The 18,339-nt window shown below is 37.8% G+C and overlaps 1 protein-coding gene across 1 annotated transcript; it reads left to right on the forward strand.

Annotated features, from left to right (window-relative positions):
- The first annotated feature begins 3,107 nt into the window (after nucleotides 1-3,107).
- LOC119741407 (UNC5C-like protein) lies at nucleotides 3,108-6,458 on the forward strand. Its single transcript, XM_038217152.1, has 4 exons — nucleotides 3,108-4,103; nucleotides 4,671-4,829; nucleotides 5,026-5,238; nucleotides 5,724-6,458. Exons 1-4 carry the CDS (start codon nucleotides 3,108-3,110, stop codon nucleotides 6,456-6,458), a joined length of 2,103 nt encoding a protein of 700 aa, XP_038073080.1.
- The last annotated feature ends 11,881 nt before the right edge of the window (nucleotides 6,459-18,339 follow it).

Raw genomic sequence — 18,339 nt, forward strand, 5'->3', positions numbered from 1 at the left:
TCCAAGCTAACGCTAGTTGGTTTGATCTTGTTAAAATTTGCTGCATGCCGCCAATGGTCCTTCGTCTGATTTAGCGAAATTAAGACCGGCCATTCTGTGATCAGGGTCGGTGATACTATGCTTTGAGACAATCTGGGGATTTGTTCCCGAAATGTTGCATTTTGATTAAACCCTATCCAGCTCTCAGTGCATTTTGATCACGTGCTCTCCGCATGTGAGTACCAGATTTATTTCGTAATAACGAATTAAATAATCCGTAATAACGCATTAAATAATCTGTAATAACGAATTTAATAATCCGTTATAACGAATTAATAATCCGTAATAACGAATTAAATAATCCGTAATAACGAATTAAATAATCGGTAATAACGAATAAACTATTCGTAATAACGAATTAAATAATCCGTAATAACGAATTAATAATCCGTTATAATGAATTAAATAGTCCGTAACATATACACTTCCAGTGGCGCTAATGGGCTTTCGTAGGCTTTCGTAGTAACCAAATGGTATAACGGAGAAAAACGGCGTTATAACGCAATTAAATACGGCGATATAACGCAAAACTACGGCGATAACGCCATAGTACGGCGATATAACGCAGTAGTAAAGCGATATATCGCCATAGTACGGCGATATAACGCAATGAAATACGGCGATATAACGCAATAAAATACGGCGTTATAACGCAATAAAATACGGCGTTATAACGCAATAGTACGGCGTTATAACGCAATACTACGGCTTTATAACGCAATAGTATGGCGATATAACGCCATAAGTAAAAAGGACTTAAGATTTGAGGCTTTGCATGGTGGGGTATCGGTATCGTTTCGGGTTTTGCGGTAACACCATGTGGTAATAACTACTGCTTAGAAGATATTAGTTCTGAGAAGAACTTGTCCTGCTTATTATCAACTTGCTAAGTAGTTTTTTTTTGTTCTGTTTAGAACAGTCCTGCTGTAAGTTCTAAAAGAACTTGTCTTTGGTCTCAACGTTTCGACTAGCCTGCTCTAGTCATCGTCAGGAGACGATGACTAGAAGGACTTCGCAACAAATTGGCGAATATGAGCCACCGTAGATTTCAGTTTTGGTCGTTGTGAATGGACAAAGATACTACAGAGGGGAAGATAGGACAGCAGGTATCTAATTGCAATTGGTCTGGATTTTCTTTAATGAAGAAATAAATTAAAGACGAGTACATCGAGGAATGAATTTAGAAGAAAAAACATTCAGATTGTTCCCTTTTTTTGGAGGGGGGGGGGTGTCGGGGGAGGTGAGGGATCGGGTAAGCAGTTAATATTTACTTTTACAAAGTAAATAAATGTATTACTAATTTAATTGATTAATTTAAGTAGTTAATTTGGCTAATTAATTCGACTTAATTTTTAAATATGTTGCTCTCTTTGAAAAAAAACCCTGTTGAACCATGAAAAAAAAAATGTGATACAAAGTGCATAAATTGATCGCATTAAAACCCCTGTTTCTGAACCTGTTCACAAGCTCATTAGCATAATACTGTTAAATATTTGTGAAAAGGCACTCGTAGGCATTTTCTCATAAAGGGTAGGGGTAGTGTTATTAAACGCAGAAAATGTGGCTTTAAAATATTACATATCTGCATGAGTGTACCCGGAAAAAAAATAGTTTAGCGGCTTTGCATTACTAAGTTTTCACGTCGAGTTCATTGGCAAAATCTAGTTTATACCTCCCTTCAGTTGGCGGCGGCCAGCTAGTACTTCCTGTTTTTTACCTTTTTAAGTGGACTGTCGTATCTTCCCTCTTTGGTATCTTTGAAATGTATTGTGGCATTTCAATTTCCCGAAAGCTATTCTTTTTTCGGAAACGACAGGCACGGATTGTATGTTGAGCGCCCTTCACAATAATACACATAACGCATAATGCACTGCATTCCTTCTGTCGGTCGATACGCGGTGCATGGCGTTATCAAGATAGTGGGGTTCGGCCCTAGTCACTTGACCGGCATCGTTCTTGTCCATGCAAATGTAAATTTTGTTTGAAATAAAACCGATTATAAATGTAGAGAATTTCATTGAATCCTTTGTATTTCCGCGTTCTCTATTGCAATAAATGTCAAAGCCAAGTCAATTGGGTCGTATGTATAAAAACTAGCAAATGCTAGGAAGTTTAAGTAAAAAGTAAAAGCCTTTACTTTGCAATATAAGCATTAATGCTTGAAAGCAAATGCTTGATTCGGTATGAATAAAACTTTTCCTTTACTGTTCAGCATTTACTTGACAACGGGTAGCAAATGCTTCTCACTGTTGGATTGATCGAAAAATATCAAAAAAAAATTGTTTCTCATTACAAAAAAGTAGGGGAAGATTCAAAAGCCCATCCCCCTGTTCAAAAAGTATGTATGGGTGTGTGTGTGTGTGGGGGGGGGGGGGGGATACATACCCAAACCCACCAGGGATTTACGCACTTGGAAACGAGGACTTTATCATAGCACTAAACCATCGTCAGGAAAAGCGGGTTGTTGGAGTGCTCCAAAGTGACCGAAATTTAGTTAGGTGTCGGGCCTCAGCATATCTGTGATGGGAATTACTTTTCTCATCTATTGGGTCATTCTCAAATAGGAAGCAGGTCAAAACGCATTAATGAACATTTTGGAAAGAACGGCTTTCAACGGAAACAATGAAAAGGCATTTTCTCAGTTTGCAAAAACAATATGATTTGAGCTGATTTTTCGACAGCTACGATTTTTTTAATAAAAAAACCCTGCTCCAAACCTTTTGTTTTGTTGATCATTTGATTTTGCAAAAATACAATGTTTTTTTTCGGACAAAAAGTGTCCATTATCTTTCTACATAGATATATATTTACTATAGCTTACAAACAGCGCCCCTATAGAGTCAGATAGGGTAAACACACGGGAATTTCCAGTTGAAATTGTGAGTGTACACATAAATAAACTCAGGTCAATCGCAGATTGCACTGAAATGGATATTTGTAGAATGCTACTTATAATACAAAATCGGTTACAACACTTTGAAAGATTTGAATATTGTACTGATAAACATATTTATCTCTTCCAAAAGAAATATCAGTGGTCATCATCGCATCGCCCGGCAGGGACAAAGATGGACACCAAAGACCAACGCAGCCGATCAGCGCAGGGTAACGCACCCAACAGTAAGATTCACGGTGACGGTAGCCCGACCCCCGAAGAAAACAATTACATTAGGAAAAACCAAGATCAGACGGAACCTTTCGACGAGGTTGAAAACACTGAAAGACGACACCCACATGCCGTACGGCTTTTCAGGGGCTTTTTTCGGTGGTTGTGTTTCTGTAACCACACCCCGAAAGCCGACACCAGCAAAGAGCTTTATTTAACGAATTCAATCCTTTGGAGCTTCCATGATTCCTTCCATTCAGTGCCCCATGGAACAGACCTGGCTCAAACCTCATCACCCCAACCCTCAACTGACCCTGTGTTCTCTGATGAAGAGTCCAGTCCTGATCAGTCTGCAGCCATGGACGAACTCAAAAATGTCACCCTCGATAAACAGGATTTGCTAGACTTATTTGACTCTATGTGTCAGGAAGCAAAAGGAATGGGCCATGATGTAGTTGGGCGCGTTGTTCAGGTTCTCAACTTTGCTGCCGCTGTGTTGGATAGTCGAGGTGGTATTCTGTCTGTTGACGCTTTGGGTGTTCATCTGTACATTCCACCTGGTGCCATACCAGCTGAGGAATCTCCCCAGATAGTCTACATGTACGTTCAAGGCCGCAACCACCTCACTCCGTATGTCCAGTGCGGGCCTTCAAAATTCGAATTCAGGAAGGATGTCATCTTGATCTTACCCCACTGCGCAAAAGACGCAGTAGATACCAAGTTCAACTGTGTGAAGTCTTCTTCCAGTGGAAACCAGACGATTGAAGGAGGCAAGGATGGAAATGTGATCGTCAAAAGTAAATCCATCTTGATGACCATGCGCCACTTCTGTGGACTTACAGCTTATGGAAACCCCAAGGCTAAATACATGGTAGCACGTGTATTCATCAAAGACATCAACGATACAAACGTCATGGTTCGTGTTCGACTATTTGATGACACCAAGGCCAATCTTCAGGTAAGAACAAAGGTTTACTACAGGTATATTTTGGTATCAAAGCATCGAGCTTCATGCGTTTTATAACCAGCGGCTTCAATGAATCCCAAATTTTGACAATAATAAACCATAAGGGGTTAGAATTAAAGGCCTCCTCTTCCAAAACGAAGAGAATTTAAATCTTTGCATAATCACATGGCGGTCTTCCGTTACTGGCATCGTACCGTGAATTTGTTTTCGAGACATACCTTGACACAATCCTATTTTATTCAATAAAAAAAACGTTAAATAAAGTTGTCAAGAATACGTGTACCCAAAGAAGTATTGAATTTAAAAATATTGAGGAGCAATGCTTTTACTTCCTGGACTAATTTCTTGGACAAAGGTGGATGTAGTTTCTAATCATATGACTGAACACAGTCATGAATACTCCTGACTAACGTGGTGAAGCATTTCCAGTCATCATAATAAACCAAAAAGCATTTTTATTAATGTTCACAGATAACAATCAACTGTAACATACCTCAATCCGAGATACGTTTACACAACCGCGTTATTATGATTTTTATCGAAATTTGTGTTTTACAGGAAATTCAGACAGCGGAGACGAGAAATGGCTTCGTCCAGGTCGATATGCCCGGAACATTGGAAGTGAAGCGCACCGACCCGGAGAAGGACGTTAGGATAAACCTGATGTGCTCAGATACAGATTGTTGGGTAATCACCGAACCGCAAAGTGGTTGGCAGGTGAGAAAGTGAGCGGGATGATTTGTTCGTTCTTATGGTCAGTCAGTCCAATTTGTCAGTTGGTCCAATGGTCTTGCGGTTGAGCTTGGTTGGTTGATTTCGTTTGTCTGTTCCTTCGGTCAGATGGTCATTGATGAACCATTTGTATCGTAAAAAGCCCATAAAGCATCAATTGTATATTCTTTTCTAATATTAGACGATACAACACTCGATCTTGTGGCGGGAGTGTGGTCCAGATAACGTGCCGTCGTTTCCGTCGAAAATATTCAAGGCTAGCATGCGAAGATCCACAGAGAGGGCGCCCTTTGATGGTTATCTAAAAGTCTTTCAAGAGGGTCGAGAGGAGCAAAGTGTTGATTTCGCGCTGACTTATTCACTCAATGTTGCCAAGGCAACCAGTCCCAGACAAGTAAGTATATTCTTTTTCCTCAGGCAACAAACTGCCGAGTTTGAAATATTATGTCATTGCCCTATATTTATTTTCCTGACAGCATAATTCAAGGAATAACTCAAATAGTGTTTAAAAACCACTCCAGCTCAACGTATTTAGTCTATATAGCTATTTATACACTTATTGACTCCACTCTATCTGTGATAGTTGATTGAATATTGAATCTGTGTTCAATATTTTAGTGTAAACCGCATAATCATAACCGTTCAAAAAGAGTGGAAGAGATCCGAATCATGTGATTCCTTTACGAAGGAAAGCATTAGAGATGAAGAGCATATTCTTTTATTTTTTTAGACTCGACGTGTATTAACTTCTGCCAAATATGGATCTACTTTGCTAATTTTAAATGGACATTCCAACAAGCAAAAAAGACGACAATTAATGCGGACGTATATTGAAAATAAAGGTTATGCACGCTAATATGGTCATTCTTTTGATCTTAGATCACTGAGGAGCAAGTCAAGGAAATCTGTCGTCAGCAGATAAGGGAACAGTTGCGAGGTCCCGTCGCCGAGAGCAGACTGCTGGATGAAGAAACAATAAGGAAGCTCTGTTCGCGCCTGGATGAGCCTAGTCCTATTGGTCGTGACTGGCGCATCCTTCCGGAGAATCTGACGGGATTGAAAGGCCACGGGCACGGCTGGGTGGAGAGCATCAAGACAAGAGCAGCCAGCGGGTTCCTAACTCCGCAAAGCCCCACCGAGCTCGTCCTCGATGCGTTCTTTGCTACGTCAAGGGAAAGCGATATGGGTAACAGGCGCACTTTGCAGGAGCTGAAGCGTGGTCTTCACAGTCTGAACCGACCAGATGTGCGGTTTGCCATCAAGGTCATCGATGACCAGATATGCCCCGACCCCCAAGAAACAAACATTAATGTTAAAACTACATATACACTGAAGTTCGAGAAGGACGGAGAAGTACCCGAAATAAAATCCGAACAAGACCAACCGCAGATGTATAGGTCACAAAGTTTGGAGCAGCCACCACAGAGGAATTTCACTGCGATGAATGGCACACGGGAGGATCTCGGTAGGGATAGAGCAAGTTCTACGAGTGATCTACTCTCTTCGTCAATTTCAGCATCAGACCCTGAAGGTCAGATAAACAAACTCGATAGCAAGCAAAGAACAGATAGTGCCTATGAAAGCTACAATGGGCTTGACACTGACGACCGTTAAATTCAATGAGGCCAGATAGGGTTCGTTAATGAAGGCTGTTAAATGTAGTAACCAGCTGATAACGTATCACCGACCTATAATGTCACAAAAGTTGACCGATATTGTATCACTAACCGAAAATGTAACCAAATTCGGGCTCTCCAATTGGAGGAAGGAATCTCCATGGGCTCTCAAAGGGATTTAAACAATGAAAACTCACGTTTGCCTACCGTAAAAAAGAAAATCCAAACAGAGGGTGGGCACAAGTCTGAGTATCACCCATTGTCCAACGGGACCATCTCTGTCTCCGGTTGTGCACGGGGATGAGACAAACCGTGACCGACACCACGAAGTCCACTGCAGTGTTACTTCGTGAAAACCGCTTAATGACACATTTTGGTTTCAGGAAGTAACACTCAAGTGTGCGTGCGCACATCGGACCTTGGCGCGAACGATTTTCGTTTTCACAAATTTTCAACGCTGTTACGGAAATACTATTGGGATAAAAACGTTTTTGAACGTTTGACTGGAATGAAATTAATCAATATTTTTGTAGGATTACAGAAAATTTAAATTAAAAAAATCAATCTGGTGAAATAAAGATGAGTGCATGTTACTTCGTGAAAACAAAAATGGGTGCGTCAGCGTGTGTGTACATGAGTGTTTAAATACTTCGTGAAATTGAAAATCACTCGGTTCTGTAAAATACGCGCGTAGCGTGCATTCAAGTTCACATGGGTGTTACTTCGTGGTGTCGCTGACGAGACATCGAGCCGGGGGGCGGCATACCGAATGGCCCCTTAACCGATGTTATGAAAGATGTCAATTGTTATGTAATGTGTGCTGAAGGCATGCTCACTTCTTTAAACAAACCATTTTTTTGATATATTCTATCTTTCAAGTGTTTGTTGTGTATTAAAACATTCTGATTTTTTTTTAGACCACAGGTTTGGGACTTTCAATTGTAAGACTTGATTATCTGTAAATTTTGAATTTGTTAAAAACTCCAATATTATTGTAACATACGGAGTTAAAAGATTTTAATCTAAGATGCAATTTGTTTTGAATTTGCCTAGTGACACATGTCAGTGTATATATTCATAAGAAATATGAGCCTGCCTATTGGGACATAACACTTGATTGTAAAAGGCGGTGTGTCGGCAAGTTGGATGTGTAAAAGGATGTAGCCTTTAAGTGACATTTTATGTAAATCTTGTAGAAAGTGTAATAGACTAAGTGGTGATTTAGATGGTTTAGTTATGAAAAATGCGTGCCGACTTCAGTGTTGTTATTGGTTTAAAACAGTTGTTTTGACCGAAAAATGCAAGCCATAAAGCGATAATCAGATCTACTCATCAAATGCAGTTGTATACTGGGAATAGTTCAGTTATCAGCTATGCAAGCGAGTCTTCCTATTTCAAGTCTGAAAAGTCATTAAGCTAAAGTTAAGACCATGGGCTTGATAAAACTAAATACCTGCTATTTCACGTCTTAAATGCTGCACTGTTTCTTGATCTTCAGAGCAGTCGGGTTTCAAGTTTAAAAAAAAAGTATATACGACGTCGATTTTACTTCAAAAATATGCCTGCATTTCATGTTTGTTAGGAAAACGCTTTAATTAATCAAAAGGCTATATATATAGCGATTATTCAATATATGTATTTCTGACACAAATGTACCACTTTGCTTTATTGTCTTATGGTAGAATATAACCAAGCATTTGTTGGCTGATGTAATGTGGGACGTATTTTTACCTCCTGAATAATCATGACGTTTCACACAACAAGCTTTTCTCCTTGGTTGTTCAAAACTCCATGTCCCACATCACATCGGACAGTCACTAGATATTAACGTATCAATTTAGTAGTACAAATTGATTACTTAGTTTTTATGTTAGTGTATATAATCATGAGAAATATTAACCTGCCTATTAGGACATAACGCTTGATTTTAAAAGGCGATGTGTTGGCAAGTTGGACAATGATGTGTAAAAGGCTGTTGGCTGTAAGTGACATTTTATGTAAATTTTGTAAAAAGTGTAACAGTAGCTGGTGATTTAGACGGTGTAGTTATTATTTTTTTTAAATGCGTGCTGACTTCAGTGTTGTTATTGGTTTAAAACAGTTGTTTTGACCTACAATGCAAGCTATAAAGCGATACTCAGATCTACTCATCAAATGCAGTTGTATACTAGGAATAGTTGAGTAATCAGCTATGCAAGCGATATCATGTCTTAAAAGCTACACTGTTTCTTGATCTACAGAGCAGTCGGGTTAAATAGGTAGTGTGTTGGCAAGTTGGACGATGATGTGAAAAAGGCTGTTGGCTGTTAGTGACATTTTATGTAAATCTTGTAAAAAGTGTAACAGTAGCTGGTGATTTAGATGGTGTTGTTATTTTTAAAAATTCGGGCCGACTTTTGGGTTGTTATTGGTTTAAAACAGTTGTTTTGACCTAAAATGCAAGCCATGAAGCGATAATCAGATCTACTCATCAAATGCAGGTGTACACTCTGGGAATTTTCGAGTAATCAGCTATGCAAGCGAGTCTTCCGATTTCAGGTCTGAAAAGTATTCAAGCTAAAGTTAAGACCATGGGCTTGATAAAACTAAATACCTGCTATTTCACGTCTTAAATGCTGCACTGTTTCTTGATCTTCAGAGTCGGGTTTCAAGTTTAAAAAAAAGTATATACGGCGTCGATTTTACTTCAAAAATATGCCTGCATTTCATGTTTGTTAGGAAAACGCTTTAATTAATCAAAAGGCTATATATATGGCGATTATTCAGTATATGTATTTCTGACAGAAATGTACCATTTTGCTTTATTGACTTATGGTAGAATATAACCAAGCATTTGTTGGCTGATGTAATGTGGGACGTATTTTTAGCTCCTGAATAATCATGACGTTTCACACAACCAGCTTTTCTCCTTGGTTGTTCAAAACTCCATGTCCCACATCACATCGGACAGTCACTAGATATTAACGTATCAATTTAGTAGTACAAATTGATTACTTAGTTTTTATGTTAGTGTATATAATCATGAGAAATATTAACCTGCCTATTAGGACATAACGCTTGATTTTAATAGGCGATGTGTTGGCAAGTTGGACAATAATGTGTAAAAGGCTGTTGGCTGTAAGTGACATTTTATGTACATTTTGTAAAAAGTGTAACAGTAGCTGGTGATTTAGATGGTGTTGTTATTTTTAAAAATTCGGGCCGACTTTAGGGTTGTTATTGGTTTAAAACAGTTGTTTCGACCTAAAATGCAAGCCATAAAGCGATAATCAGATCTACTCATCAAATGCAGGTGTACACTCTGGGAATTTTCGAGTAATCAGCTATGCAAGCGAGTCTTCCGATTTCAGGTCTGAAAAGTATTCAAGCTAAAGTTAAGACCATGGGCTTGATAAAACTAAATACCTGCTATTTCACGTCTTAAATGCTGCACTGTTTCTTGATCTTCAGAGTCGGGTATCAAGTTTTAAAAAAAGTATATACGGCGTCGATTTTACTTCAAAAATATGCCTGCATTTCATGTTTGTTAGGAAAACGCTTTAATTAATCAAAAGGCTATATATATGGCGATTATTCAGTATATGTATTTCTGACAGAAATGTACCATTTTGCTTTATTGACTTATGGTAGAATATAACCAAGCATTTGTTGGCTGATGTAATGTGGGACGTATTTTTACCTCCTAAATAATCATGACGTTTCACACAACCAGCTTTTCTCCTTGGTTGTTCAAAACTCCATGTCCCACATTACATCGGACAGTCACTAGATATTAACGTATCAATTTAGTAGTACAAATTGATTACTTAGTTTTTATGTTAGTGTATATAATCATGAGAAATATTAACCTGCCTATTAGGACATAACGCTTGATTTTAATAGGCGATGTGTTGGCAAGTTGGACAATGATGTGTAAAAGGCTGTTGGCTGTAAGTGACATTTTATGTAAATCTTGTAAAAAGTGTAACAGTAGCTGGTGATTTAGATGGTGTTGTTATTTTTAAAAATTCGGGCCGACTTTAGGGTTGTTATTGGTTTAAAACAGTTGTTTTGACCTAAAATGCAAGCCATAAAGCGATAATCAGATCTACTCATCAAATGCAGTTGTATACTGGGAATAGTTGAGTAATCAGCTATGCAAGCGAGTCTTCCAATTTCAAGTCTGGAAAGTAATTAAGCTAAAGTTAAGACCATGGGCTTGATAACACTAAATACCTGCTATATCATGTCTGAAATGCTGCACTAGTTCTTGATCTACAGAGCAGTCGGGTTTCAAGTAAACAAAAGGGATATACAACGTTGATTTTACTTCAAAAATGTTACTTCAAAAATATGCCTGCATTTCATGTTTGTTAGGAAAACTCATTAATTAATCAAAAGGCTATATGGCGATTATTCAGTATATGTATTTCTGACAATATGTACCATTTTGCTTTATTGACTTATGGTAGAATATAACCAAGCATTTGTTGGCTGATGTAATGTGGGACGTATTTTTACCTCCTAAATAATCATGACGTTTCACACAACCAGCTTTTCTCATTGGTTGTTCAAAACTCCATGTCCCACATTACATCGGACAGTCACTAGATATAAACGTATCAATTTAGTAGTACAAATTGATGACTCAGTTTTTATGTTTTCATGTAAGTGTATAAAATCATGAGAAATATTAACCTGCCTATTGAGACATAACACTTGATTTTAATAGGCGGTGTGTTGGCAAGTTGGACGATGATGTGTAAAAGGCTGTTGGCTGTAAGTGACATTTTATGTAAATCTTATGTGATTAAGATGGTGAGTTATTTTTTAAAAATGCGAGCCGACTTTAGGGTTGTTATTGGTTTAAAACAGTTGTTTTGACCTAAAATGCAAGCTATAAAGCGATAATCAGATCTACTCATCAAATGCGGTTGTACACTGGGAATAGTTGAGTAATTAGCTGTGCAAGCAAGTCTTTCGATTTCAGGTCTGAAAACTAATTAGGCAAAATTTACGACCATGCGCTTTATAAAACTGCAAGACTGCCTAACTAATACCTGCTGTGCTACGTCTTAAATTCTGCACTGTTTTTTGGTCTAGCGGTCGGGTTTCAAGTTTTAAACAAGTATATATATGACGTTATTTACGTCACAAATATTTCATTTTTGTTGGGAAAGCTCATTAATTAATCAAAAGGCTATATTGCGATTATTCATTATTACAGAAATTTACAGAAATTTACCATTTTGCCTAATTGGTAGAATGTTACCAAGTATTTGTTTGCTGATGTAATGCGGGACGTATTTTTTCCCTCCTAAACAATGATGACGTTTCACTTAACCAGCTTTGCTCCTTGGTTGTTCTAAACTCCATGTCCCACATCACATCAGACAGTCACCAGATATAAACGTATCAATTTAGTACAAATGGATTACTCAGTGAGTTTGAAAACCCTTCAAGACATCTTGTTTAGTGTATATCCATACATGAAGGTCATTTGCTAAGATTGACGCAAGTCGGGGCGTTTTTTTTTGGGGGGGGGGAATTCATTGTGGAGCCTGATACTCATAGTATTTTGATTTCATAGACTGCAATAATGACACTTTTTAAAGCCTATTTGTAGAACACGTTAATTCTGAACAATGTTAAGATTTGTTTGCGCAGTATGAAAGAAAGTCGGTTAGTGGTATCAGGAATAACTTGTTAAAAAATCTGTTTATTGAGCCATTATGATAATGGATCGGAACCTGTACATGTTTAATGCAAACTTGTTGGTAATAACATGCTTTCTTATGATGCCTAAGGCCAAAATAAAAGTCTCCGGTTTCTGGTATGCGCGCGCGTCGCCGTAACCATGCGCGTCGGCAAAATGAAAAAGTTTTTTTTTCAATGAAAGATGATGTCTCAAAACCGCCAAACTCACTGGTTTGACTGGAATCTTGCTGCTGCACAATTTTAACGTGTTGATAAATTGGGTTATGGTCGAGAATAAGCTTTATGTGGCCTCTCTGGACTCCCATATATTTGCACTAGTTTAGTCGGGCACCATTTGCAGTCATCAGCCGACATTTGAAGCAAAAAAATCAGGTGAAAAAAAAAAAGCCGCATCGCCGCACCACTTTTTGGGAAAGCTCCATACCAGAAACCGGAGACTTTTTTTGGCCTAAACGTATGACAGATATCCACTACATAATGTAAACATGTCGTAGATAAAAGTGGGAACAATTTAGTTTTTACAAATATGTTAAAGCAATAGAATTGTTGTTCACGTAAACAGAAATATTCCCCTATATACCTTGTAGTTCGAATTCCAACACGGGTGAACATTATTTCCGGTGAATTTAAGATACAAAGGCCTGTTTACGGTTCAGTGCCGACGTTCACATTGGGGTTTCCGGAGCAAATCCCTATTTTCCCCAATGTCATTTTCGTCATAGATTGCGGGGTTTTTTTTTCAACACGGCCTTTACTTCTATAGGCGTCCATTATATTTGTAATGTCCTCTAAAATGTCAAGGTTATTTAGTGCAGTGCTTCGTATAAGTTGTGTAACGCTAAAATATTACTTCCGTAAATTAAATAAAATTTGGTTAGGGCAATTCGCAAGCACTAGGATTGAATTTACCATTTAATATGTAATGACAAAAGGGAAACATGGACTTTCATAGGCCAGAGATAAGACAGCAGACGTCATCTTCATCATTCTGTTTAAGATTGAGGGCGCTAGCCGTCTTTTTATAGGCATGACGTAATGTTTGATAACCTTCGGTTGCTTACCGGGTACTAGGCGGATGGGGCTCAGTTGACGCACAGTTTGTGGGTCCCAAAAAACACACAATGTACCGGCACAGGCGCTTCAGGTTTAAGGTTATTATAAAGATATCATGGTTTTACAGCTGAGAGTCGTACCATAGGAGCTGCAGAACAGGTTCTCGGACTCCTTTTTCCGTGAAAACAAAAATGTAAAATATCTCTAAATTACCTCAAAGGGCAAAATTCCAATATTGAGAGAACAAAAAGGGAACAAAGAGAATTTATTATATTAAACAAATAAACCACAGGTATTCGAATTTGGACTAGTGAGCGCCGTGTGTAAACAGAGTACGTTCGCAAATCGCACTTTTGAGGCATAAACCCCAACACTTCTGATTACTTTCAATTTGATAAGATTCTTCACGTACAGTAATATGATTGAATACAGACCCTCTCGTTTAGATCGCGACGACATGCACCAAATCACCCTTAGGCCAAAAAAAGTCTCCGGTTTCTGGTATGCGCGCGCGTCGCCGTAGCCATGCGCGTCGGCAAAATGAAACAGTTTTTTTTTCAATGAAAGATAATGTCTCAAAACCGCCAAACTCACTGGTTTGACTGGAATCCTGCTGCTGCACAATTTTAACGTAATTTTAGATGAGGCTATGATCGAGAATAAGCTTTTTATGTGGCCTCTCTGGACTCCCATATATTTGCACTACGTTTAGTCGGGCACCATTTGCAGTCATCAGCCGACATTTGAAGCAAAAAAGTCAGGTAAAAAAGAAAAAAGAAAAAAAAAAGCCGCGTCGCCGCACCACTTTTTGAACAAGCTCCATACCAGAAACCGGAGACTTTTTTGGCCTTAACCATGGGAACACATTATCCTAGCTAGCTGCTAATGCCCTATCTGAGGGCGCTGTTGATGTTAAAACTGAAACTTTAACGATATAGTCCCCTATCGTCGAATCTGGGCGAGAGATCGCGGTACACGCATGAGACCCCCTTCAATGGAGAAACCATTGTGCACGCTTTTGTTCAAAGCAACTGACTCATATATATAAAATATATATCTAAAGCTAGAATATGAAAAGCTATCACAATGCTTTTGCCATTGGAGACGCTGTGATGGAAAGTAATAACGTATCTGAATTGGTCTATAAGCCACGGGTATCAACCTATAAGCTAAGACTACATACCGCTGTCCCCGAACCTTTTCCGCTTTTCAAGGCGAATATTTGGATTTGTTGCCATATATTTTGCAAGCAGTTATATTCACTTTTGAATGAAACAAAAGAAATCAAACACATGCATGGACAAAAAGAACGACCAACCATCTCAGAAATATACAGGTGATACAATTCTTCATTTAAATAAATTGTTGTAATCTAAAATGTGATTATTTTTGTCTCCAAGATTATCAAACTGAACCAATCATTTCGCGGTACGCATAGGCCTATTACTACGCGAAAATTAAATTAACACTTTTGCATATTTTGCTGAAAGTTTGCATACAAGTCATGTACAAGTCAATTGGAATCATAGACAATCTTATTACAATCACAACTTCCTGGAAGAAACTAAATAATTACAAATCAATAGCAAAATTCATGGCCATAACTCCAATATTGCTCGGCTAAAGTATAAAAGGCTAATTACAGGTTTTTGTTCAAACACTTCGAACATTCTTTTTTCTTTTTTTTTTAGCATTTCACGGTTTATCTGAATTAACAAATTTAATTACTAAAGAACTAGACAATATTACCATGTTTCTTAGTTGTTTATAGTGTGCATCTTTTTTTTCCTTTTGTTTTTTTTCCCTTTCAAACCATGCCCATCCTAGAATGTAAAGACTTTCTTTGGTTGACAATTTTTTTCGCAAAAAATGGGTGTGCAAACTATGCAGGGTCAATGTTGCATTTACAGAATTGGATTGTTGAAAATACAATATCACTAAGAAACCCTACCAATGACAATACATTTGCCTCTTTCTTACTACAAGAAGGCGCCAATGATGATTTTTAAATTTTGTTGCCAACCACTGGTCAATTTATAAAATGGCGCTCAATTCTAAAGGTCTATGAGACTTTTGTGAGATAAAGGATCATTATTTACATGTTTTGTTCAACGAAGAAATGGTTTAATTTTCCGCCATCAATCCACACTCGGCCTATTGGAGAAGCTGCATTGCAGCGGTGTCTGGATGGCACATTGTGGTAAAAAAAACACTGTACTTAGTGTAGGCCATCAACCTGGGGGTTTGGTCAGTATCAAATGAGGGGAATAATGCTCACTGTGATTTTTGGCACGGTATACACCCATGTAGTTGGAAACCATGCGATAGCATTGCAGCGGTGACAGCTTTTTGGGTGCGATCACTTAAAAAAACAACAAAAACAAATGGCGGCCAAAACATGCTTGTTACCACATATAATTAATCCGGTAAAAAGCATATTAGTGGCTAAAATTGTATTAAAGGTGATAACACCCATACAAGCTGCCACCCCTCACACTGCAAAGCTATCACACATTTTCCAACTCTAGATGTGCATACCTTGCCAAAAATCGCTATGAGCATCGCTCCTTTTGATCATTTAAAAACCGGTGGCCCAATTTTTGGACCAAAGCTGATAGCCTACTGCTACCCTTGCAGCAACCTTTGATTCATATCATTGCTCCATTCGTTTTTAATTAACACAATTAAACATTATGAAAATGAATATAATATATAAAATATAAAACTAATGATAAATAGACAACGTTGAAATTTTATAGAAAGAAAAATACATTTCCGATTCTGTTCTAGCTTAAACTGACCTAAACTATAAACTTCAAATTTTTGTTCTTCTTAATAAAACAAAAAGTTGTTTAATTGTTGACCTACGACAAGTTCCATTGCAACTATTTTTAATCATCTTTCACTTTCTGGAATTTGAACTCTCAATATTTCACACTGTACAATCCGCACGTATAAACCATACTTTTTTCTTGATGTACGACTCGCATACGGGTCATTCCGTATCAGACCAACGCACTTTTTTACCTCATGTCTTCCGATTTTGATAAAAATTGCTGTGCTTGTAGGTCCTAATGAGCAATGAATACACACCAATTTTTAGCCCGATCCGACCTATTATGTGGTAAGGGCAGAAGCCACAAAAAATTGGCATTTTTAGAGTAAAATACCACCCTTTTGGTATAAATATGTCAAAACTATGGCAATTTTCATCGAATATATATGAATTTGTTATTAAAATAATGAGGATTGCATGCTCAAAGCACTTCTTTTGAAAAGTAGGTCACATGACCTTTAATATGCTATTGTGACCTTTGACCCATTTTTTGTAATAATGTATTATTCCGAAAATCAACGAAATAAAAATAACTTGCTAGAGCATGTCTTCCTCTATCAGAATCTACTAAAAATCAGTTGGTGTCTTCAAAATTTACAACTTTATGACTATTTTTGTACAGTTGGTAGGTTACAAATGAGTCAATTTATAGACTTTACATGAGAAATACACCAACACAACTTACTATTCTGTTTCTAAAGTTACTAAAATATATCTTGGTTTGTGAATTTCTCATTTTGAGGGCTGATGAGGTCTAACCAGACTCGTAGTGTAAATTATCAGCAGTGGCGCACCCAGAATTTGGCTTTTGGTGGGGGGGGGGGGACGGGGGGGGGGGGTCATAAATCGTTTTTTGTTCAAATTTCTGTAAAAGATTGGACCAACAAAACCTAGCCTAAAATCAACAAACAAATTGACAATGTTGGGGGTGGGTTCAAGCCCTCCCCCCCCCTACTGGGTGCCACTGATAATTAGTTATCCCGCAAGCGCGCTTGGAATATGAAATAATGCAATGCTGCCGTGACCCATATGCCACTCGATGCACTACATAATTCCGTGTTCCACGAGCGCAAGTGGGATTTATAACCAATTTATCTTCAAGCAAACTTGATATCAAATGCGTACACGCGGTGAAGATGTACGTGCATACATGTAGTGTATTGGTCCGTTCTGCAGGAAATAACACAACATATGTACACGTACATGTACATTTTTAATATCTGGGGTGCAATATAGCTGGGCAATATTATATAAAATCACACAGTTGTTGCTATAGATGGACTAATCAGAGTCTAGGATTCAAGTTTGCTTGAAGATAATACTAAATATTGCATTCAAAGTTACCTTTACTCATTCATCACTGTGCTTGTTGAACTTTAATGACTCTCACGGATTTGGCATTTTGTTCCTTTGAGATGAATTTCACCTGGACGTGAGTCCGCTGTACTGGGTGAAGGCCTGGTTGTTTTTTAGTGGTTAGCACACTTCCGAGTCCAGATATTCTGATTAGACAGTTTCTTTGGAATCAGAAGGTAGAATTTTGTTTTTCCTGGCTTTGTACTTTATACATAAAAATCTAGATTAATTTTAGTAACTTAAGAAACAGAATAGGGTCATTCCATGTCAGACCAACGCACTTTTTTACCTCATGTCTTCCGATTTTAATAAAAATTGCTGTGCTTGTAGGTCCTAATGAGCAATGAATACACACCAATTTTTAGCCCGATCCGACCTACCATGTGGTCAGGGCAGAAGCCACAAAAAAATGGCATTTTTAGAGTAAAATACCACCGTTTTGGTATAAATATGTCAAAACTATGGCAATTTTCATCCAATATATGTGAATTTGGTTTTAAAATAATGAGGATTGCATGCTCAAATCACTTCTTTTGTCAAAATTAAATTTTGTGAAAAGTAGGTCACGTGACCTTTAATATGCTATCGTGACCTTTGACCCAATTTTTGTAATAATGTATCATTCCGAAAATCAACGAAATAAAAATAACTTGCTAGAGCATGTCTTCCTCTATCAGAATCTACTAAAAATCAGTTGGGGTCTTCAAAATTTACAACTTTATGACTACTTTTGTACAGTTAGTAGGTTACAAATGAGTCAATTTATAGACTTTACATAAGAAATTCACCAACACAACTTAATTACTATTCTGTTTCTAAAGTTACTAAAATTAATCTAGATTTTTATGTATAAAGTACAAAGCCAGGAAAAACAAATTTCCACCTTCTGATTCCAAAGAAACTGTCTAATCAGAATATCTGGACTCGGAGTGTGCTA

Source organism: Patiria miniata, unplaced genomic scaffold (genome assembly GCF_015706575.1).
Source record: "Patiria miniata isolate m_02_andy unplaced genomic scaffold, ASM1570657v1 HiC_scaffold_5, whole genome shotgun sequence".
Classification (NCBI taxonomy): Eukaryota; Metazoa; Echinodermata; class Asteroidea; order Valvatida; family Asterinidae; genus Patiria; species Patiria miniata.

Bases quoted from the DNA above. Each gene is read 5' to 3' on its own strand.
- LOC119741407 (XM_038217152.1), top strand. From the start codon at position 3,108: ATGGACACCAAAGACCAACGCAGCCGATCAGCGCAGGGTAACGCACCC. The intron at 4,104-4,670 runs GTAAGAACAAAG...TGTGTTTTACAG, and splicing joins ACACCAAGGCCAATCTTCAG to GAAATTCAGACAGCGGAGAC. The intron at 5,239-5,723 runs GTAAGTATATTC...TTTTGATCTTAG, and splicing joins AGGCAACCAGTCCCAGACAA to ATCACTGAGGAGCAAGTCAA.